The sequence below is a fragment of the Cupressus sempervirens genome, chromosome 5, assembly GCF_028749045.1.
Source record: "Cupressus sempervirens isolate cs-2001-9-10 chromosome 5, ASM2874904v1, whole genome shotgun sequence".
NCBI lineage: Eukaryota > Viridiplantae > Streptophyta > Pinopsida > Cupressales > Cupressaceae > Cupressus > Cupressus sempervirens.
Window position 1 is genome coordinate 524,880,724 of NC_143122.1, and position 24,872 is coordinate 524,905,595.

Sequence of the window (24,872 nt, forward strand, 5' to 3'; positions counted from 1 at the left end):
AATGTCAGTGAAATCCGTGCTTTATTTCGTTTGCAAATAACATTCAGTGAAATCCGTGCTTTATTTCGTTTGAATATAACATTCATTCAAATGTAGGAACAAGACTTACGAAATATTATTAAGAATTAACATGCACGGAAGCGTGTATGCTCATACATACACAAGCAAACCTAAACGATCAGGGAAAACCCATGAAAAGAATCACATAGAATCCAACATATAGAGCACAGGGATGTTTTCATTTAAATTTTTAATGGAGGTCAAGTTGATATAACAACCAACAGTTGCTGCTCTTGCCGTGCTATTTTCCAGCTCAGACAACCCGCTTGCAGAAACACACTAATGTGTACAGGTGAAAAAACAAAACTAGAGACGGGAGAATAATACAATAGTAAGTCTTGGTGATTACATATTACAAATGCCTCTATTTGGAAAACCAAGACCTATAATTTACAGAAGAGATGTTAAAAGCTTTAAAAAAAGTTGCTGGATGTTTCGCCTACATTGAAAGTAACAAATTCCTGAGATGTACCTAATACCTGGTTTTACCTGGAAGCCGGATGCTTCCCTACTGAATAATTCTACTTACCCATACTTACGTAGAGGATGTCCAACTTTTGCATTGAGGCAAATTTCCTGTTGTAGGAACTTGATGTCCACCACAGATGCAGAGAGTCTAAAGTCAACATATCAGTTCCTCCAGCTACTAATTAATGTTAAAAAGAAACGTAACAAGAATTTTCTTCGAAATGGAGCTAGGAATAATTTCCTGCTAAAAGCACTTAATTAGATGGAATACATACAGTATAGTCTTGGCAACAATTAGTTCCTTTATTCAATCCATTTAATCCAAATGTCATATTAATAAGGCAGACTTGTGGAATTTAATCTTAAAAAGTGAAGAGAATGCATGTCAGTAAAGTTTGACCCACCCAGGCAAGAAGCAAGGCACTATGATACAAGTATACATCTACATCTGGAAAGAAGCTTTTCCAGCTGGTCCACCCAGATCCAAAAACGCACTTCTTCATTGTGCGTATATAAAAGATTAATGATGATAAGACAATCTTCTCATGTGGCGGAAACCATTGAGCTATGTACTGTTCTGACTGATGAGGAGAAGACCACCTTTCAAAAAAAGTAATATACAAATATTTTCATTTAGCATGGGATGTTATCCAACTGATACCCATCCAAATTGAAATCACCATCTGCCAGACCCAGACCTTCCTGTTGCTGTGCATTTACATAGTCCAACCCCTAGAATTATCAGTACAATAATCCGACAAACAGAAGATAAAACAAGCTTTCATCAATGACAAAATACCAAATATTGATAGATTTAAGTACTAGCCCTATCCATATATAACGGGACCATGTTTATTATCTCATTATGCATCATTGTTAGTGATTAAGTACGTCTAAACCTTCCACACAAACCACTTTCTGTCAGTAAAATCATGAGTACATATATGGAATAACCACAAAAAGTGTCTCCAATAGCCTTCAGACAAATTCAATCTATTAACAAAAAGCAACTATTGTCCTATTTCACAAGATCCCATGTGAAGCATGTGGTAAACTCATGCAACGTCAAGACTCTGTCTTGGACTGAAACCATCCTTTCTATATATATGTAGGTATCTGCAATGAGTGTGTGAATAAAATCCTTACATAAAAAAAGCAGCCATCATTTCACCATGCAAATGTGGATCCTTTTAAAGAAGATCACATGTGTGTGTATCATGAAGAGTGTCAGCATATTCATTGAAAGTATGGCATATAAAATGAATACCAATATCATAGAGTAATATTGCTACATAAATTAGACGTGTGTGGATGGCTAAAGCCTAAAAGAAGCTCAACATATAGAAATTTGCCATCAGTAATGCAACTTGAGAATTAATTTTAAATTTCATGATACAAATAAAAATCTTAAAAACAATGTGCACACCTGTCTGAAGAAGATGCTCATGTAATCATCCGAAGAATACTGCTCAGAATGCATGCTGCTCGAGTTTTTTGAATTCAGAGAAAATTCTGATATATCTTCAGCCTTCACTCGCAACCCAGTATCAGTCCCTAACAGCTCACTCTGATTTTTTGTGTGATTGAAAATCCTAGGATACCCAACATTTGGGGCCAATCTGCTTGGAAGACTCTGACTTTTCCCAACAAATCCAAAACTTCTAACCTGTCCTGAATCATGCATGACAGGAGCAGTCAAATCCTGGCTTCCATGAGGAGCCTGGTCATGATGTGGACCCAAGACAGCATTAGCCGTTTGACTCAAATCTGGGTTAATAGATACATTTTGCATTTGCCAACCTTTCCTCCCACTTTGACCAGAGTTCTGTCCAATTTCATTTGATGAACCAAAATTAATTGCAGAACCAGTTAATGACGAACTAACTATGGCATTCATGTCACCAAGCCTCTTAATTCCTGAAATGTTCAATCCACTTTCAGTGGCAACAGATGTCATAGAGACAGCAATTGTAGCATTGGGGATCGAATAATCATTTTGTTTAAGCACAGGAACGTTCTTGCTTTTGTACTCTACAGTGTGCATTCTACCAATTACGTCTGATGCACTAGAGTCAGACACATCCAAACCATATTCCATGGTTGGCATATGCTTTGATTGCCCTGAACCCAAAGCAATGTTATTGCCAAGGCTATGCTTTGATTGCCCTGAACCCAAAGCAATGTTATTGCCAAGGCTGCTACTGCTATTGCCCAGAGACGATATAGTATTTGTCATCCCTCTATTTTCATTTGGAGCAACTTGGGCTCCAACAAGATTGGGCAACGGCATATCCAGATTTTGTCCACTCACAAGCTGAGCACCTTGAAGTTGCCCCCCAGGTTGCTTTTGTGCCAGTGGTGTTTGCAACTGTTGTTGTTGCTGCTGTACATGTTGCTGCTGCTGCTGTATCAACTGCATCACCACAGCATTGTTTTGAGAATTCAATGCTATATTGTTTATCCCGTTCGCTTGGTCTGCAGCACCAAATCCCACAGTTGTACTGAGTTGCTGCTGTATCATGGGAAATCCTGAGGGTGAATCATTCATAGTTGACCGCATGTTTCCAAAGGAAGGAATATGCTGCTGCAGATGAGCATATTGCTTTAATTCTAAACCACTAGGCAATCCCTGAAGTGGGTTTCCTTGACCATTAATCAACGACTGACCAAATCTTACTCTATTCACAGAATTAGAATTTGCACCATGTAGTGCTGCTTGCCAGAGTAATGATTGATCAACATTCGACATTCCTAACCCATCGGTCACATTTCCACGTCCTAAAAGTTCAGCAGGCAATGCCACCAGTGCTTGAGGTGACATTTGACCAGAAGCTGCAAGCCTTTGGAGATCAAGCCTTCCAAGCAAACCCATTGGACCGACACTGGTTTCTGTAGGACTCCCAAAAGAAGGGTTCATTCCACTTTGTTGTTGTGCCACTCCACTTAATCTTTTCAAATATAGCCTATATTTCTGCTTACAGAATTAGCCAGGCCAGAAATAAGTTACATTGAGCTCAACTGTAGAGTCTTACAACATGAAAACTATGCTAATCAGACACATTAAACAAGCCTAACGATAATTTGGTTCAAGAGAGTAAGCATGGAAGAAGGAAAGACCTAGCACGAAGCCAAAAACAGCAGGTCACAAAGTTTTGATCAAATATATCATCACCCCAAAGATAAGAATATGGCATAGAAACCCTCTATCAAACAAGTAATATGTGGCAGGTTAGAGCTAGAGATTTTGAGGTGTGGAAGCATGACAGCTTTCACAAGAAGTGTGTCAAAGAAAGCATGCAGCACAATCTTTAAGAGGTTTACCAATTAAACTATATCATAAGAAAGAAAGAGAAAGAATTATAGTTGAAGTTTACAAATGATCAAAGCATGTCAATGCAACTTGAAAGTCCATTCAATTAGAAAATTGCACTTTGAATATTAAGATCTAAAGCAAAGATTAAAAAACGAGGGTCAATGATATCAGATTTCCACAATCCACAGAAATTTTTAAGTAGCTGTTTCTGGATCTCATGAAATGTGATCATACACGTTTATGAAAAAACTAAAACACAATCAAATCCGGAAACAAATACTTAAAAACAAGTGAAGGGTAAAGCAAAAGTGATTAAACCCTAAGCCATAATATCTAAGTACAAGCAGAAATAGTCATTGTGAGGAGAGAGACAACTGTATGAAGCACAGAGCTGATGTGAATGAAAAGCAGTTTAACACACCTTGAGTGAAGTTTGGCCAGGAGACCTATGTATTGTCAACCACTACAAAAGGGCCAACAAAAATGATGACAAATATTGGTATTATATAAACTAGAGGAGGCAGCTTTGTGCTAAGCATTGATATTTTATATAGATGTGCTAGAATTTATCACTTAACAGCAGAGTAGCCGGATGCTCTTCTGTCCCTCTACAGGCACGAATATCCCTTAATCTGATTTGGATACGTAACAGATACAGCCCAAATACACGTCTGATACCGCACCATGCATATCTAAAAAAACCTTGATTTCTAACTGTGTCGAATACTGTGTTTGATTTTTGAAATATTTGACATAAATCATCCCAAACTTAATTTAAGAAAGATTTCATTCCTCCAATTTTTTTTTAAAATGGCATAAACAAAATCTCAACCAAATGAAATGTTTTTCTATTTCACCAATCCATTTGTTTGGTTACCTATCAATGCAGCTACTATTTTTGCATTTTTTAAAGCGTAAAATAAACTTATAATTATTTATATAGCATCTATGTGTATCTATTGCTTTTGAAGAGATGAGAATCTCCTCTAATAATCTAGAAAATTGTGTCAAATATATGTGCATGTGCTTTTTATTAATGTTGTATCCAACCCTATCCATTTTGAAAATCTTTTAAAAATGGCCATATCCCTAACCATATGTGTATCAATGCAACTTTTCTATACAGAAATAAGTCAGTTGTTTTAAAACAGATTATTTAACCAGAAAATGTCAGCTGTGCAAAAGAAAAAACAATTTTGCAGGGATACATCAACCATGCTTTGATACAGTATCATTCAAACATCAATTTTATGTCATCTTCTTGAACTAAGCAGCTATGTACCTGTTACTCATCAGTTATGCATTAGTAATTTAAAAATAAATTTGCTCTACAGGTTACAAAAGAAATATAAGCAAGGTACATTGAGGCCTTCAGATTTTGATCTTGCATTAGTTATAAAAATGGAAAATTCCTTTAAGCCCTAGGCTAAGATGTGTTTTTTGGATTAGAAAAATTGAACAGTGAACTGATGAACAGTTTGTGGCCAAGTACAGCATCCATATTGTTTTTAAAATTGGGCCTGAATTGGGGCCTAAAACTTCTCAGAAGTGTCATATATGCCATAGAATGAATACTTGGCCTTAGCAATGTGTAATACCCCTCTTATCATAGCAAATATTAGTAGGGTTTTAAAGGTAGTATAAGTGCACTTGGACTAGATTGGGAGATAAGGTTACATATGGTACTCCTTGATTTCTAACTTTACAAATTCATGCATAGGTAAAACTATAAGATAACATCGTACATTCTTAACACAAAAGAATGGTACCTATCTACTCAAAAACTGGTAATCAACTAGGTTCTTATGTTATAATATGTTTATACTTATAGTTATCGTACACATCCTTTCTTGCTTACAACGTTAGATATTTCTTTGCATTAGACACTTGATCGTGTTCTATATAATGTCTTTAGAAGATCAGGTATATGGTTGAATTGTATCATGCTTTATATGTTCATTATTTGTTCTTTCAATACCTTGGTTATAATGTTTTGGTTATTAGTTGTTTTTAAGCTAACCTAGCTAACCCATGGTGCCTTGTGTGTGTGTGTGTGTGCATGCGTGTGTGTGCATGTTTACTCTACTTGGTGTGCCCTCTGGTGTGTGTGTGTGTGTTTACTATGCTTGGTGTGCCCTCTGGATGAGGGGAGGCAGTCGTTGTCACTTCATCAGGAGATCTACACGATGTCACATTCCTTCATCGTCTATCACTATTTATGTGTATTGTATCTTGTTGACTAGTGATGCAGGTGTGTGTAGGTACCAGGCATGGACTCCACTAGCTACATAGGTCAGAGCGTGTCTCAAAATCCTTGAACCAATTGTTGTTAAAAAGGAGATGGAACCATGATCCATATAGGCATCTTTATATCCTTAGAGATCTAATAGGAAGTTGGTCACCTAGTTCAGGGATTATGTTTTTATCATTTCTTTTGATGGTTTGATCGGTGGATTCTACTGTTGAGAATTATGTGTTCATGATCTAGATAATTGTATTTTCATATAAAATTGTCTATGATATTTTTTTGGTATATTTATATTTATATAAATATGCATCGTTACATTGTTAATGTATTTAAATATAATGTATATTATAAATTGTTTGTGAGTAATTTATTTATACACTTAGATATAAAGAGAGATCTTATAGTAAATAAAAAGAAAAAAATTAAAAGAGATAAAATAAAAAGCATAAGTATTTATAAAAGGAGCTATAACATGCATTCAAGAGAAAAAGGTAATATGTGTTACCCATGTGGAAGTATATGAGATCAAAACATAAATACAATGACATGCATAAAAAAATGGTTTATAAAGCACGAGAGAGGGCATTTGCATCATTTTTAGACCATTTATTCATTATATACCCCTAAAACCCTAATATGCCTAAACAACTTGTAATTTGGTAGTTGATTACATAAACTAAAGACAATTTCAGATTTTGGAATTATTTTTATTTATAATGGTGGCGTATTTTCCCCTAAAGGGATATGAAATCTATTCAAGAACATATATATGTGGTGTAATTATTACAAAAATTGGAAAATATTTGTTTGTTATTAACAGACACCGAGAGATCAATTTATACAAGAGGCTGAACGATCTTTCCTTAGGAAACAATTGTAAAGAATAGAAACATTCTATTCTAGAAACAAAAAACTAAATATTAGATAGATTTTAATATTTACAAAAGATTACAATAGATAACCATTAGATACTAAACAATGATAATAGAAACTATCTATTATCGTGATACCCTTCCTTAATAGTTAATCTATCCAGAGCACGGGGCTATCAATAAGCGTAAAAGGCAGATTCTGTCTACTCAAAGTGTTTCACATTGTTCGTTGTGAGCTACGAACCAAATTGCTTAGATAGGGCAGCTTAGCACTTCTGACATTCAACCTTCATGTGCCCAAACTTGTGGCAATAGTTACACTGAATGTTTTTCTTCCGGGAGCCTTCTAAATCTGGAGCAAAGGATGTCTACCGAGAAGACTGCTGATGGTACTTTGGATAATGCTCCAAAACTTCGCAGAGGAGCATAATGCTCCAAAACAAACTACAAAAAGCCATGATTTTTGAGGTGAAAAATCAATCAAAACCCAACATGATTTTTGTGGTGAAAAATCAATCAAAACCCAACTTGATTTTTGAGGTGAATAAACAATCAAAACCCAACATGATCTTTGTGGTGAAAAATCAATCAAAACCCAACATGATTTTTGATGTGAAAAAACAGTCAAAACCTAACATTACAAAGCTAAATTTTTTATTAGGAAAAATGGTAAAACCTAACAGATAATTTTTGAGGAAAAATTACAAACCCACAAAGGAATCCCGCACAACTTTGCGAATTACAGAATTAGAAAATTTTAAGGAAAAATTTATAGAAACCCATCAGGGGAAAAAAAAATGAGGAAAAAAATTATGAAAACCCATCAGAATTTTGAAGGGAGAAAAAATACAAGACTTTGCATGGTAAAGCAACACATGCAAAATACATGCAAGTACATGCAACCCTCAAACAGTAGAGACTCAAATAATTTGAAGGGTGACCCAAAAGACAGCTCAGAAAACCCAAAAAGAAGATGCTGTCAGTTTTTAGATTGGCTAGCTCGAAAATTGAGGCACCCAGAAAAATCTGACCCGACTCAATTGAGCTCTCGACAAACCCACCAAGAATCAAAAGTCAGCGGATTCAAATCTCTCTGAACGGAAACCCTAGTCGGATTATAGAGAGTGTTGGAAGCAAATATGCATGTAAATAATTTCAAAAATAAAAGGCATATAATTTCAACCAAGAAATTATAATTATTTTCAAAAAAATTTAGAGTATTGACTCTGATACCATATTACGAAGTAATTGGAAAATATTTGTTTGTTAAGACCGAGAAATCAATTTATACAAAAGGTTGAATGATGATTCTTTAGGAAACAATCATAAAGAATAGAAACATTCTATTCTAGAAACAGAAAACTAAATATTAGAAACATTCTAATATTTATAGAAGATTATAATAGATACGCATTAGATACTAAACAAAGATAATAGAAACTATCTATTATTGTAATAGTACAATGTAAATGTGAAGAGGGAGGATGGTTGAAAGGAGAAGAGAGATTGGTTCCACTATTTATGAATATTTTTATAGAGAAAAATTAATGATATGTGAAGGAGAGTTTGTGAGTATAATTCTTAAGGATTTATAAGTTTCTTTCCTTTTTGGAAGAGAGATTTATATATGAGAATTTAAAGGGTTGAGATAGGATCTATTACCGTTTGATTTATTTTTATTCCATGGATATTGTGAGAGTGGAGAGGGTTTGAGTCATGCATCTCAAGTGGATTTATTTTACTCTATTTGTCTCCTTGCTCCCACTTCCGTTGAATCTTCATACGACTTGAGATATGGATTGAAATTATTAAATGTATTATTTCAGACTAAATAAAGAACTATTTATATGTTCTCTTGATGTACTATAATTGTATATTTAATTCCTAGAGTTATTTACATGTTTTGAGTTTCTATTTGGAAAATTGCTATGTATTTTCCTATGGTAAATAGCCACTAGTTTTTGGAGATATATTATTTTTTGTTAGAGAGTTGTTGGTAACTCGAGTCATGGAATATTGTATTGTGATATCTTTCATGTGTTCTTATCCATGGTTTCTTGTGCATGATACATGTTTCTATTATATGCTTTGGGATTATATATGCTTGATTTGGAGCTCTTTAACTAGTTTGACCTCCTACTTGTTTAACATGCTAGAGGCATGTCAAATTGTTATATGATGTATACCATTTATGTTTAGCATTGAAAATACTTGTAAAGACATATGCTTATAGTCTTTGTTCCTTTTTCATTGTTTATGCATTGTGATGCTTATATAATGTGTTAAGGTTTTGTTTAAACTAGGGGTTTGGGACCCTAAGTATGTTGTGGCCTTAATTTTCTATGATTTTGGTTTTGGATTTTTGAGTAAGGTAGAGGCCTAGGTGAGTGTCTCACCATAGGTGTTGCGACCCAAAAGTGGTCATCAAAGGATCCTATGTAGTAGATACTAGAGCCCTAAGTAGGTTGGCTCTACATGTGAGTTTTTAAACAAGTGGAAACATTAATTACCTTAGTTACCAATGCAGGATACAAATCTGATTCGGGCAAGTGAATCGGATCTGTGGATTCACGATTTTTTTTCCAATTAGGATTCGTGAGTGTGTGTGTGTGTGTGTGTGTGTGTAGTTTTAGAACTATGTATATTTCTTTCAATTTTTAGTATATATAATATAAAAGGGTCATTTTAGGATTAGAAAGCAAAATATATATTTAAAAAAGTCATATTAAATGATTTGAGACCCACTTAAAACCGTCAATCCTTGAGGATTCGTGCTGGATTTTTGAGGATTCATGCCTGGATTCGTGCAGATCAGGGCAGAATCCTTGTTTTACATAGTGGATTTGTCCAGATTCATGGGCCACGAATCCGGACGAATCCACTGTGTAAAACAAGATCTGAACCCGAATCTAGCCTCTAAGGCACGAATCCAATAACTAAGGTTAACGCATTAATCAAGATAAGTGATATTGGGCCATAATTGTCCTGTTGGAGTACTGGGACTATATGTCATCTTGTATAAGGCCTTGATGCGGTAGGGTGACAATGGTTCAAGAGGTTGATCCCAACATTAAGGAAAGTGTGATAAGGCCGCATATGCCCTATTGGAGTACTAAGACCATATGTCATTCTGTATAAGGTTTGGATGCAACAAGATGACATTGGTTCATGAGATTGATCCCAACATTTGAGGGGTATGCGATGACACCCACCTAGATGCGGTTGAACCCCTAACTCTACTTTTGCCTCTAGTTGTCCATTCACAATGCACCAAAATGACTCCAAGTCTTGGCAACTAGGATGAAAAGGTCATATTAAACAAGTCTTTGAGATTGGTGAATGTAATTGGGTACAACTATACAATATAGAGGAATACAGCTCAAGATCATCATCATGCTATGGTAATGACTGATTATTACTTTCCTTGCAATATTGTCATTGTTGTCAAAGGACGTATTTATATCATTATTAGAAGCAGGAATTAAAGAGCAAATAAGGAGCAGAGATGATTAAATAAGCAGCAGCATCCAGCTTAATACTAATAAACTAAAGCGAATTTTCTTTTCTTCAGGACTGAACATCTTTTTAATTTTAAATATAAAAAAAAAACTAATTATCTTGAGGAACCCACACTCTTGAAGCCAACCTCATTTAGAATACTTTTAGCTTTTTTAAACTGAAAAAAAAAACATTTTCAGCGTGACCACCTTGGCATAGCACAAAAAAAAAAATACTACTTGTCCAACCTCATTGAGAAGACATAACTACTCATAAAGGGGCAATTTGGGAGGTAAAATTAAGACATCTTTCACAGTCATTTTAACAATAAATTCACTGAATATTATTCCTATTTTAAGAGCGGATCTGTAGAAAAACAAGGGCAGATTTATGAGAAAAAAACAAATATAGTTTAGAGAAAATGTATGAAATAAAATCAGACATTTTGACACAGAAATAAGAGAGTTTTTGCAAAGATATGTTTCACAATGATAGTACTCATTGAAGATTTTATTGCAGATCTGAGTGAGGACATTTTGAAGAATTGAAAACAAATTTTTTGGCATATTTTTGGACATTGTGAGAAGTTACTTAAGGCAATTCAAGAGCAGCTCCAAATATTTTATAATAGTGCATTCTAAAGGTCGGTGCCTTCTCTTTTGTGAAATTGAAAGGTTAGTGCCTTTCATTCAAAGAGATGGGTATCTCCTGCTGAGTTGGTGCTCAATGGACTGGATTGAAATTTCTTATGGGTTGGTGCCTACATTCTCTTGGGCAATACAATCAGGATTTCCAAATGGAATTGGAGTTTGTAATATCCCCATTTTTACACCTCCTTTAGTGTCGGTACCAGCTAGCAGGATTGACCTACTAGTGGGGTTTGTAGGCCAATGAGATAGGGAACCCTTTCAAAAGCACTGGTTTGACCAGTCTAGGCAAGCTCTACATTTTACGAGGAATCCCTATTTTTAAGGGATGAACTGGGAGTCAGCAGAGGCACACCAGAGGACCTTCGGGTCCATCCTAGACACTTTTAGCATAGTTCCCATTTTTACAGAGCATTCCTAAGTTTTAGAAGGGACTGTTAGTTAGCTCTAAGTGGTCAGACATCATCTATGGACATGAGGCATCAAACAGAATTTGAATCAAAGTTTAGATGGATGAGCTACAAATAATTTGGGGAATAATTTAATTATTTCCTATATTTCGTTTAATTAAAAAATAATAAAAAGAGATTATTATAATCACTTTAGAATATAATAATATATTATCTAAGTTACTGGTTCGAGTTTGGGTTCAAGTTCGGGTTTGAAGAACCGGTTCTCTGGTACGACAAATTTTTGAAATGGGGTTTGTGCTCATCTGGGTTCGTTAGTACAATGTAAAAAATTTATATATATATATATAGACACACGTGTATGCAGCCTAGAAGAATACATTAAGCTTGGAATGTCACATAGTATCATAAAAAACAACAAAAACACCATAAACTTGTAATCATAGTGTTGGTTCCCAAAACCGCAGATTGGAAATCTAAGAGCCTGCCACTTCTCCAATAGGACTTCTCAATCAGTTTTGGCCAACGAACGCGAATACTTCTCGATTCCCCTGCACTTCCGGCTCCACTACACCCAGGCGGTTAAACCTTTACCTCAAACGCTGACTGTCCGGTTCAAGGCTTTTCTATACCGAATCTAAACTTCTGGAGTTGTTCGACTGGCAAGGTCCTCGAACTCAATCAAAATGAAATTGGATGCTAAATACTTGATAATTGAATGTTTTGTATAAAGTTTGTTAATAATGAATTTGATGCTTGCAGAAGGAATATATAAATTTTCTGACTTTAATAACAAAAGACCAGTGCTTTGTTAATCCAGGCGATAGAGTCAACTTCAGTGAACTTTCACGTACAACTTCATAATGTTCAATGCACTTATACTGCCAACAATTTCAATAATCCAGATGCGACAGACCAATTATAATGCAATCTTAAATTAGTCCAAATTGAACTTAACTCCGCTGAGAAGGAGACAAACTGGACAAAGGTGCAGAAACAATTTAATATTTCACGACACCTATGATGATCAAATCTAAAATGCTAATTGACCATGTCCACTTATCTGATATCAAAATCATATACAGAATTCTAAAATATAATTACGAAGGACGATTCACCTGTAGCTTAAATCTCCACACCTTTTAAAAATAAACAAAACACATTTTATTTTATTATTAAAATAAAATAATGGAATTTATATTACAAAATCATAATGAACTCCTTATTCCTCCGTACAATAAATAAAATATAAAATGCTTCTTCTAAATATCTGAATGGATGTATGTTCGGATATATCTCCCCCCTTCCAAATAATTTTAAACCTTAATATATATCTCTTCCAAATGTGATGTCGTTTTAGAATAACGGATCATATCTTTCGAAATTATAATTCATCCCTTTTATAATAATCGCACCTTTTCAAAAGTAATTTCCTTTTAACAAGATGGTAGCTTTAAACGAGATTTTTAATGACTTTAATTCTTTTCGTATCATCTTATTACATATTTTGCCTTTCGTATATCACTTTATTTTGTAGGCGTCCGACAAAAATATTCAGCGTCCAAAACTCCCAGTAGCATTTTTGTAACATAATCGCATGACATGTATTATTCATGACAAGAAGGCGTTCGAAGGGCACTCAACGAATACGTATATTTCCATTCCCTGTTCGCTATTACTCACGCTCAAACATCCTTCCTTGGTCAGGCACGATATGCACTCACGCTCAAACATCCTTCCTGGTTCTTATTGCCAAGTGGGAATTCATCTCTCTTTAGAATCTGCAAAATTAACTCCTGCAAATTTTGACCTGCACTTAGCATGTACGATAGGACCCAGTGGAGACCTGCCCATGCCTTCTGTGCTTCCACCAGGGACATTCATGTAAACTGTCCCCTTATACATCCACTCATCTGTCTCATCACTGTAGAAGAATTCAAATAGTTCTCCACAAAGTACACAAACACTCTGATCATCATCTACAGGAACTGCAAATACCAAGGTTGCATGGGTACCCACACCCCTGGTACTCGTACCCACGTACCTAAGTACCAGGTACACGTATCCCACGTACCGGGTACTCGGTGGAGAGCATCATAGCTAAGGACCTTGATTAAGATTCTGATTTTTTTTTTTGGTTTTTTGTTTTTGTATTAGCTTGTTGTTTATCAAACTTAATTCAATACCAAATCAGTTTGAAACTTTGATACTCATTAACAATAAACTTTATCACTGTTCAAGTTAAAAGTTTATCATTTGCAATATGTCATTGTCATATGGTTTAGGATCTTCTTGTTCATGTTTAAAGTCTGCCTTCTTTGTTATGCATCTAAGCATTTATCATGTATTATTATTTCAAACATATAGCAAATCTGAAACTGAAAACAGTACATTACATTTGCAAACTTTATCACTGTTTTTGTTTTGAAAAACCATCGTCATGACTCATAAAATCAGATTTTTTATAAATATAAAAGTGTAATTTTTAAGTTTGACATACCCAAGTACCTCCATCCCCAATTATGAAAAATACTTTAAACATTCAGCAATAGCATATATATATATATATATATTTGACTTATGGCTTATATTTTCAAATTTCTTGTTTTGAATGCTCAATGTCATGACTCATGACAGATATTTTGATTTTTATATTTTCTATAAAATATTAATTATATAGAAAAAATTAGGCTTACACACGTACCCCCGTCCCCTATTTTGAAAAATATGCATACCCGTACCCGCTCCCGTACCCGTTCCCGTTCCCGTACCCACGTACCCATGCAACCTTGGCAAATACCTCATCGTCTTTATTATCCAAAATCATTTCCATAGGAGAAAAGACAGGAACAGCCTCAGCTGCTGAATTGTCTGTCTCGTTGAGCCATTTTGTAGCGCTCATAAACCATTTACGAGATGTGGATTGCAGAGACTTTTGCGTGTGGCTCTTTGAAATGGTTCTGTTTCTAGACACATGCCAATCCATGTGATGGCTGTGCTCTTCTTGATATCTGAAGCACATCCCACATGATGTGTACTGTCTTGGCAAATCATTATATAATGCATTGAGAACAGATTCATGACGAACCCTGAGAATTTATGAATTAAATTGAGTTCCAATGGGATCTTGAGCATCCTGTGCTTCTGATAGTGCAGCTTTTGAAAGGTACTCATTAATAGGTGGGACAGAGAGTAAGGATGTTGTAGTAGAAGCTCCAGTCTTTTCCATAAGTGAGCTCAGAATACTCGTAAGAGAACTTCCCTGAGGTTTGTTGAATGGTTGCTGAAATAGATCTTTGTTAGGTTATCCTCTTACTTGCATCTGCTCTCAAAGTGTGCCATCCACATAAGCCTTCCTAATAGATATCAACTTCTCAGCCATCTCTACTAACTGCGCGAAATAAGATCAAGTGTCCTCATCCTTTAATGCCTAGCATATCAAAATCATCAAATAATCTGAAGTGTATTTAGGTCTCCATTCAATGACGATTCTTCCTCCCTCATTCCCTGTACTGTGTAGACATATGGTGATATTCAGACAAGAGTTTGCAGAGTTACAATAATAATTTGTATGAGACTGCCTTTCAATTCATGTCTATATTTTCCTCTGCAGATATGCTAGTTGTTCAGTTTTTTTCTTTATAATCAAAGACCTTGAGAATGACATTTGATGTGTGTGTTTCTTTATTGGACTGATTGTTTTGTATATCTCTCATGGTCATCATCTTCAGTCCACCTGTTATGCATGAAATAACACAAGCAGTCACATAGGACTGTGGCCATATATATACGACTGCCACTGCATTGCTTTTTGACAACTCCATATGTAGTATAGTAAAACAATCATTTCAAATTCTGACTTCCTGGTTCAGCCTCTGTCGCAAATAATTTCATGATTGTATATAATTGAGGGGTGTTCTTATGCTCATGTTTATAATGTTTGGAAGTTGATCTAACTTCAGAAGAGAATCTCCACTCCATTGTTTTAATTTCCCAAGACCACAGCATCTTGCTGCCTTCATCCAATACCCCTCAAAATACGTCAGAACATCATATGCTGTAGGTTCTCTTTAGTCCACCAAATTCTGAAATAAATGGTGCTCTGGAATATCATGATATAAATCACAGCGATCAAGTCCTCCAAGGAAAGCTGTAACCTTTTATTATACAGATTGAATGCATTGCTTTTACTTGATCTTATGAGCAAGAAGCATATATAATAGCTGCGAGATCATGCCTGCTGAAATCATAACTCTTATCAATGTTCAATGATTGCTGACTTCATATGCTTTCCTTATCTGCATACTTCAGGTCCATGTTTTATGTTCATATTAACTTGATGGCAAGCCATATCAATGTCCAATGCTTCACTGCTTATTTTTGTCCTTCAACTTCATGATGAGAAATTGCTGCCTCAGATTCTCTCCCAACTACATGTGATACATAAGGCATCAAGTGTTGCAGTCGTCCCAGTAATCCACTGTGGCATTCTCCTCATCATGACTTATAGTATCTTGAAGTATATTGTTTGAATATAAGTAGTGGGTTAGATCTGAAAATTATCCTCATGACATGGTGTTTGGGACTCTAAAATTTGCCAAAATTTTAGAGTTCCATCACATAGCATCATATCTATTATCAACACCAAAATATTAAAATAATATAGAGTTCAAGTATCATTGTGTTGACTTTCAACGATCAGAACTATACTAAGTTTCAATCATCTAAATCTACTTCTTCTTCTTCTTCTTCTTCTTCTTCATCAAAGGCATTAGTTGATTCACAAACCATGCCAATGTCAATGGGATCAGCTGCTCTAATAACATTTCTGCTTTCCAAGTTATGAAATGCTTATTACTTTTACATTGTACAGAGAGCTTGTTTGTTTGTAATTAATTTCCTACTTTAAAAAATATATATAAGTAGTTTGCAACTCCCTTCACTTATCGAAGATATTGTTTGATGTTTAAAATATGATTTATCACTATACAAAGCTTCCAATTAATCAGAGAGGGGTCATCATCAACAACTGGATATAAAAATTTCACTGGAAGAAATCTTGAGGACTAGTTTAATTTTATGTAATAAATATCTAAACTTCAGAAAATTTTATTTTGTAATGTTAAAGTATTCAAATTCTAAAATAATTGTTTTTTTGCACTAAATTATAGAAATGTTTTTCAGTGGAACTGTACCTGGTTCGCACTCACTCTGCCTGGATCTGCCTGGTTCAGCCTGGAGGAACCAGCCTGCCTGGGTTTGAACCCAAGTGGAACCCAAGTGGGAACCAGGATCACGACCAAGGACCAGTTAGAAATTCACTTGGTTCAAAGGGTAGACGGGAGAACTGGGTAACTTAGTAGTATATTATAATAAGTTCTTGGCTTGACACTCCCTAGGCACATAATTTATAACTTAAAAAGGAAAGTTCAAGCCATGGATATGATCAACTCATGAAATTTAATACCTAGGAGTGGGACTAAATAAAATAAACATTATTTTATGATTAGAAGGGTGAATAAAAAAACCCTAATTCGAAATTGCACTTGGAGGGGAAAATGAAAATGAATAAAAAGAAGTTGGAGAGTCATTTTTAATATTCTAAAATCATCTTTTACACTAGCAATGTTGTGGAGAGATCTCTGAAGGGGTTTCCAGCTATTTTGGTCATCTCAGAACAAGAATTCTCAGTAGATCGAAGACCTACGGGGGTGAAACATCATCTAAGGATTTTCATTGAATTGGTTTCCTCAATTATCAGCAATAAGTGAGATTTTATTATAAGTAACAGGCTGAATCAGAGGAGAGACATCTCCAGATTACAGATCAGAGAATTGCTCTGTTATTTATCAAGTTCAGGGCATTTTGGAGCTAGTCACACCTGCTAGGGTTCAGCAACAGAAATCAGATTGGCGTGGCTTTTGGGTGGAACAGGTCTTAAAATCAGCATTTTAAGAGCAGAAATTTCCAGTTCCCTTGTGGCAGGTCTAAACAGCAGGTCACAATAGAAATCACATTCACTATCACAGCAGAGTTTCCTTCTATCTTGATGGTGAGGGATCACTTGTTTCTTTATCAGTTGCATATCAAACATTACAAGATGACTACAGGTGATAAGTCTGTACATTAGTTGATACAAGAACTTTCTAAGATGGTGAAAGACCCAGATATTAAAGGATATATTAAGACATGAACAAGACTGAAAAACAATCGATGTGAGACAAAGTCACAGGATATTACTTCGGTCACACGTGCAGATATCCATGGTACTTGCATGAAGAAAACAACAAGAGCCTTTAGTACACCCTTACAGCCTTTCAGTGAAATTGTTGACACTGGTACAAAGGTTGATGTAGATTAAAAAATTTGTCAATTCGCCTTCAAAAGATGAGCTAGTTGAAGGGAAAGGGGATAAAGATTTTTGAAACAACAAACAAGTATGATTCTATATCTCATTACAATGATGGGGTGGATTTTATTCGTGAGAACAAATCTGATCTATCTTTGCATGGACTTGACTTTGAGCACTGGTTTAAGGATTGGGAACCACAGTATAATGTTGAATCGTTGATAATGATAATGGGGAAGCACAAAAGGTTTGAGACAGCCTAGGGATTATTGATGACAGGTATGATAGTTTTGATCTGGGTATTCATCATAGCAGCAGTCCATTTCTTTAACAAAGCAGTTTATAGTATTCATTGATAACCCTTTTTTGATATGGGTGTTGAGAACGTAATTGACAATCCACTTTTTGAGTTGTGAAACGGAATAGCTCCTAGTTGTAGAATTGGAATTGTCAGAAATAACAAGTTATGGGATCTCAAACATGGGTTGGAGTATGACTCACGGCTTGATGTTGATCAATGTTAACATTATGGGAACCATGAGTTACCTCTTCTAAACAGCCCCTTGAAGGCTCCGATCATGGTTATAGGTGAAATAGTTGAGAACACATTTGGTGGACTAGCTAACAGAGATATGCATGCATACGAAGATAGAGACGTGTGATTCAGGTTTGGTTGTTCGTTTACCCATCCTTGAAGAGCTTGAGGAGTTGACATGTGTTGAGACACACCCCAATTTCAGATCTTGCTAAATTTGTCATGAAGGCATTTTATGGTGATTGGTATGTACATGGAAGTATGGAGTTACAGCTGGACTATGATTCTAGGTATGTTGTCATTAAGGTATTCGATTTTGCGTGGCATATGCTTGAGTTTCAGATGGACTATGGTTTCATGTACAAAGGTAAGCATGAGGGTAAAGATATTCCAGCCCTATTCCATGGTTTTCTACCTCATACCTCTTAATTTTATGGTAGTGCTTGTTAACCACAGGCAAACCATCAGATATGTTGCCTTCCCAACCATAGATGATAAGCTCTTATCATCACCCCCAAGAACACCACATATTCTTTACATCGCAGAATTTTATTGATGTAAGAATGGCCTTATGCATACATGAATCAATGCCTCTTTATAAACCTCCAGTCAGCCTTGTAGTTTTGGTGCCAAAATTTGGATCAGACCTTTCAATTACAAGCTGCATTCATATAGGGCTTGCCCAATATAATAATTGCAAGTTACATGAATCACCCAAATAGTGCCAGACCCAATTAAGGATTGAAATGACAAAGTTCATTAGCAGCATGGCTAAGGCCGACAGGCCAATTAGCCATTAGGTGTACTAGGTAGGCCCTAGAAAGGATCCGACCTAGCTACACATCAGTACTACTTTGATGATGTAGGGCTGCCCGATCTTGTTGGTCATGAAGTTATCAAGGGATACTCTGATGAAAGCAGTAAGGAAGATTATTAATGATTTCATAGATGGGCTACATGAGACTTCCAACAAGGACAGCAACACCAACGTTGAGTATGATGTTTTTCTTTTCATGACACTTGGGGTTATGATGTTTTGTTTTTTATGGCACTTGGAGAGCTGATATGTTTTTGTTTTCTAAATATGTTGGAGACTATTGTTGGTAGGGTGTCCTTGTGATTTCCAACAAGGATTGACAGCTATAATTGAAGTCATAGGAATGATCTTTGGATGAATACGGATCAAAATTTCAGACATGAAGGTGTTGTTCTTTCCTTTAACAGCCACTTTGTGATTCCATTGCTGCTACGCATGACACACAAGGTTGACAACAATTATTATTCTTGCAACAGCAGTCATATTTTCATGTATCATCATGGGATAGCAACCATTTCACGTGAAGATGATGGTATTAGAGAGCATTTCCCAGATCTGAGTTCTTCAAGAAAAGGATTGATAGTTGGCGACCCTAAGAAGGGAAGTGTGACAGCTCATGGGGGGAGTTTTCAAAATGGTTTACAATTTTGCCACCATATTTGGTTTCATTACAACATCATTTCTTCATCACATTTGGAGAGGATATGTAGTATATGAAAGAAACATCATGGAGCATATAGATAGTAGCAGTATCCCATGTTTGTACCATTTGGTTGAAGCCCTCACATTGGTGCTTAATGGTCGTTTTCTTATTATACTACTCATTACAGTGCTATTGAGGACAGAAGCTGGTTGGCGGATTTGGGAAGTTGGGGTTCATCCACTTTTTGTTGGAGGTAGGTACAGTGTTGAGATTCAATCTTCTTTTGACATGGGGCATACCAGTTGCATTTTTTGGAGGGAGAGCTTAAGTTAGACGAATGCTATTCTAATTTGTAACATCAGTTTGTGCTCGATAGATATGATAGTTTATGCACCTATGATGATCTTTCTTCATATCCATGAGACCTTACTCCCCTTTAGGTGGGAATCAGGCATTGGCACACTCCTAGATGATGTTTGGTTGAGCACAGTAAGAAGAATTGATTTTTGTTCTCGAGGAGTTGCCTTTGACACTTGGAAATTAAGTGTGGGTATCATTATTCCAGCCAGTGACAGTAGAGCCATTCCTTGGCTGATTGATTATTGAGTCGTGCCAGCGATTGATCTTCACTTTGAGGATGTTACGTTCAGTTATGCTTAGGATTGTGCTATCATCATATCAAGAGCTGCTACTACAATGCAAATGACCAAGATTTTGAAAACTGTGACAACATTAATATAAGCGCACCATCTTACTTTTTGTACAATTACTACTTAATGCACTTAGGATTGCTAGCTAACAGTACTGGTTTTACGTGCCTTTTTTGTAAATCAAATAAAGAAATTTGATATTTATAAACAAATAAATCATTGGATTTAGCAAAGTGATTACTGGAATCTTTATTTGATTCTGCTAATTAAGCCATGTGATTAGTGGGATATGGGTATTAAATAATGGTGAAAGAAAGCTAGATTTCTGCTTGCTGCTCCCTAAGAGATTGATATACTGCTTTGTGATGCTCGGTGATGATGATCACAAGGAACTATACCACTCCCTCTGGATGCACTTGGATGTGCATTCACAGGGAGCTGTAAAACTCCCTATGAGCATCCCCACGCACTAAATCAAAATCCACCTCCAAACGCATCTGGATCCAAATCCAAGGCCTCTACGAGAGCATCCATTCACTTAGATTAAGAAGGATAGGAAGGAACACATAAGAAAGGATGTAACTAGCATATAAGTTCCATTCAAGTAGAGCATGCCCAAGTGGAGCCAAGAGGCCATATAGCAAGTGTCATTTCGTGCTCATGGGCTTGATGGAAAGGAATAAGCTCAAGGTGTTTTAAAATGTTGTTTCCAAGGGACTCATAATGAGGATAGGTTGTTAGAAAAAGCTAGGATACCAATGCATCTTGTCTGGCATTGGAAGCAGAAGCATGGAAGCCTTGTAGATGCCTCCCGAAAGCACATCCTAAGCTCCCGAATGCCTGAGAATGCGCTTGAAGTGCATCCACAAGGCTTCCAAGTGCCCAGCGTCTAAAAAGGCACTTTTTCAACCCAAAATCACTTAAAAGCACATTAAAAATGTGCTTTTTACATTTTTTTTTCTTTTTTTTCCCTCCTAAACCCTAAAATGGCCTTACAAGAGGTCACTCCGTCACTTTGCATCTCATTGTTTGCAACTAGGTTCTCTTCTAATTTAGTCTCCATTTTGCCATTTTGAATGCAGGGTGATTGATTATTTTGAAGAGCGTCATCCATGGAGTAAGATATAGCTTCCACAAATGAGTTTTAAGCATCTATGATCTAAGGTAAGCATTTGATCCTATTCTTGAGTTCTTTAATGACTTTTTTTTAGATTTTGATGAAGTTTTTCAAGTTTGAAAAGAAAATTTTCAAGATTTTTTTAAGAAATAAAGAAACAAGTTTTGCTATCAACTTTATTATTTTATATCATTTTTTTGCACTTCTATACTTGATGTTCATAGTTTTTTTCTAATTTATATTTATTTAATTCTTATTAGAGCAGGAAATTGGACTGTATTGTGGAAGAATGGCCGCCATGATAGTTTCAAGGAGATGATAGTTTCAAAACCAATGTAGGATCTATTAATATATTCAAGGTCCAAGATTACTCTGGGGGGGTGAATCATTAATCCACTAACTTCAAACTTTAATCAAAACTTTACAGAACTAATTACCAATACCAAGTCTAACATTTAATCATTCATCCATTCATTCCATGTTAACTTGTGAAAGTAAACATAAAAAAACCTCATAAAAGCATCCACACAAAACAATAACACCAAGATATTATCATGGAAACCCTTGGTCATAGGGAAAATCCATGACAGTAATTGATACCCACAAGTATTTTGCACTCTTCTAAAATGTGCCTTGCTAAAAACTTGGCCCTATTAGAAGCTTGCAATAATTCCCAATTAAGAGCAGACACTACAGGGAGTCACCTAGTTAAGGGATTTGCCTCAGACCTGTTAAGATCATTACTCTATTCGAAGTAACCTTGTTAAAGTATTTTCTAACTCAAATGAATGAGCCACCCTATTAAAGGAATTAACTTCAAATCCTACTCACCCTATTAAAAGTGACCTTGTCAAAGGCTTTTAACTTGACAAATTGTTAGGATTAACCAAGTAGAATGATCTTATTAATAGCACTTCAATACTACTTGAACAAATCCTTGTTAGTTCACCATCTGCATCTACTAGCAGGCATTCAGCTACCAGATTGATCGCACAACCTTTGTCGATCACAAACACTTCCACTGACACTTGCAAAATAACATTCTTCCATATACATATACTTCTCAACATTAGGTATCTACATTGACCAAAACATATTACACAATCATGAATAGATCTAACATAGAACATTTGGCCTACTCACTTTTTCTAAAGAATATACACACTTCCAAGAAATTCCATAACAATCACCAATATATAACCTATCCATCAAAACTTATTATTTCCATGTCATTGCCACATCATCAACCAACTCACCACTGTGAAAGATCTACCATAAAGGGCCTACATGTTATCAGTTCAAAATCAAACACAAACATTCAACCTGTTCTTCATTTTCCTTCCTGAACTCTCTGCAATTGATCCAAAGCATGTCTTCCTTCGAACCAGTTCAAACACAAATCTTACTATGATCCAACAACTTAGTGAACATCATAATCATGGATTTCATCTCTTGAAACAACACAAATTTGATAAGTCAATCAAATCATTCGTTGTCTATCATAAATTGATCAACCTGATTAAATTGTCTTACTTCAATCAATCATAACCCACTCAATACTGATACGCAATACATGAAATTACATATACAAAAACTAGACACATTTGAGATTCTCCCATACGAATCGGGCACTCTAACTCATCACACAAGTCAACCACACAATTGATTTGTTACCTACATAGTAAGTAACTTGACTTTCCAATAAACAAATCATCACCAACTATCAAGTTGAAAGTTGGCATCAATGACTACACTATAATTGATTCAATCATCATTAAACATGTGCTTCAAGACATTTGCATTAGTTATGCCAACAGGATCTCCTTTATGGAGATATGCCACAAGAGTATCACGGGTTGCAGGACGTGACCCATATATTTGGAACTATAATTATTGTAAAAGTGGCAAAGGCAAACCATTCAATAGATCATATTCCTAGGTCAAACTTCATTTTATGGGCCCTGTTGGTAAAGGATTCGCAATGTACAAAGGCACAAATGAGAAGGGGATATCTAATGCACAAACAACTCCATATGTAAAAGAATAAGAAGTATTGATAATTTGGTTAAAAGATCAAAAAAGACATTTTTATCAACCTCCATCTGAAAAGAAAACATTGCAATTACCCACTAAACCAACTATATCCTCCAAACATCAATTCCTACAAGTACCTATACCGAGAAAGAAAGATAAGAGGAAGAAGTGGAAATTACTGCCTGCAAAAGAGGTCCACTGGACACCGCTTTTAAAATGGAGATAAGAGAGCTTGTTGATCAAGCCATTGCAAGTTGCTTCTATGTCATTGGTCTTCCTTTCAACTCAATGAGATCACCATATTGAACGGAAATTGTGGCAGCCATCAATAAAGCATCAATTGATTACACAAGTCTCGAGTATGAAAAGGTGTGTACTACTCTACTCCAAAAAGAGAAGACTTGTGTAGAGAGAGTTATTGAACCAGTTAGAAATTCCTGGAAAGCTTCAAGTGTTTCTATTATTTATGATGGATGAAAAGATAAAAAAGTATGGCCATTGATTAATGTGATTGCAGTGTACCCGAAGGGACAATGTTTTTTAAGACAATTGATTGTGAAGGGGAAGCAAAAGGTTCACTGATCATTTTCGCAATTCTCATTAAGGCCATAAAAATGGTGGGTAGTGAGAATGTAGTCCAAGTGATCACAGACAATGCCAAAAATTGTAGTGCAGGTGCTTTTGTTTTGATTACGTAAAAACGGGTTTTAAAGGACCCAAAACCTTGTACAAAGTATCAGAAACAAGACCAAAATCCTCAAATGAAACAAAGCCTCAAAACCTAAAATAGAGCAGGCTAAACCAACTTCAAATAAGAGGCTAGGAAGCAACTATGCATAAAAGATAGCAAAAGTAAAGCAAAAAGACAGCATCAAGACAGCTACAAAGTCTTCAGAAGATCCATTGCTTGGTCTACCAAGATGTTCATGTTTTCTGCAGAGGCTTTAATATCATCCAACTCTTTTGCTTCCACAACCTCACTCTTCTTGGAATTAGCCCTTGTATGCTTGCTAGGACCCTGCTCCTCTTTCATATCCTTAGAGCCTTGGCCTTTACCTTGTTCAAGCTTGTTCAACAAGGTGTTAAAGTTGTCAGCGACTGTCTTCAAGATAGTGCAATTCTGATCAACCAATTTCTTCATTGTATTCTCCAAATTACCCACTCTGTTGTTCAAACCATCCAATCTTTTGTGAAAGTCTTTGTTCAGCTAA

General features: G+C 35.7%; 1 protein-coding gene across 2 annotated transcripts in view; it reads right to left on the reverse strand.

Moving 5' to 3' along the window:
• Positions 1-807: 807 nt before the first annotated feature.
• LOC149557009 (uncharacterized) overlaps positions 808-24,872 on the reverse strand; it is a 72,357-nt gene continuing 48,292 nt past the window's right edge. For both annotated transcript variants that reach the window (XM_089831662.1, XM_089831663.1), the window contains exons 5-6: positions 1,955-3,499; positions 808-1,236 (exon numbers count right to left, since the gene is read on the reverse strand). In XM_089831662.1, the coding sequence (XP_089687788.1) occupies positions 1,162-1,236; positions 1,955-3,499 (1,620 nt within the window). In that variant the 3' untranslated portion in view covers positions 808-1,161. The remainder of the gene's footprint in view (positions 1,237-1,954; positions 3,500-24,872) is intronic.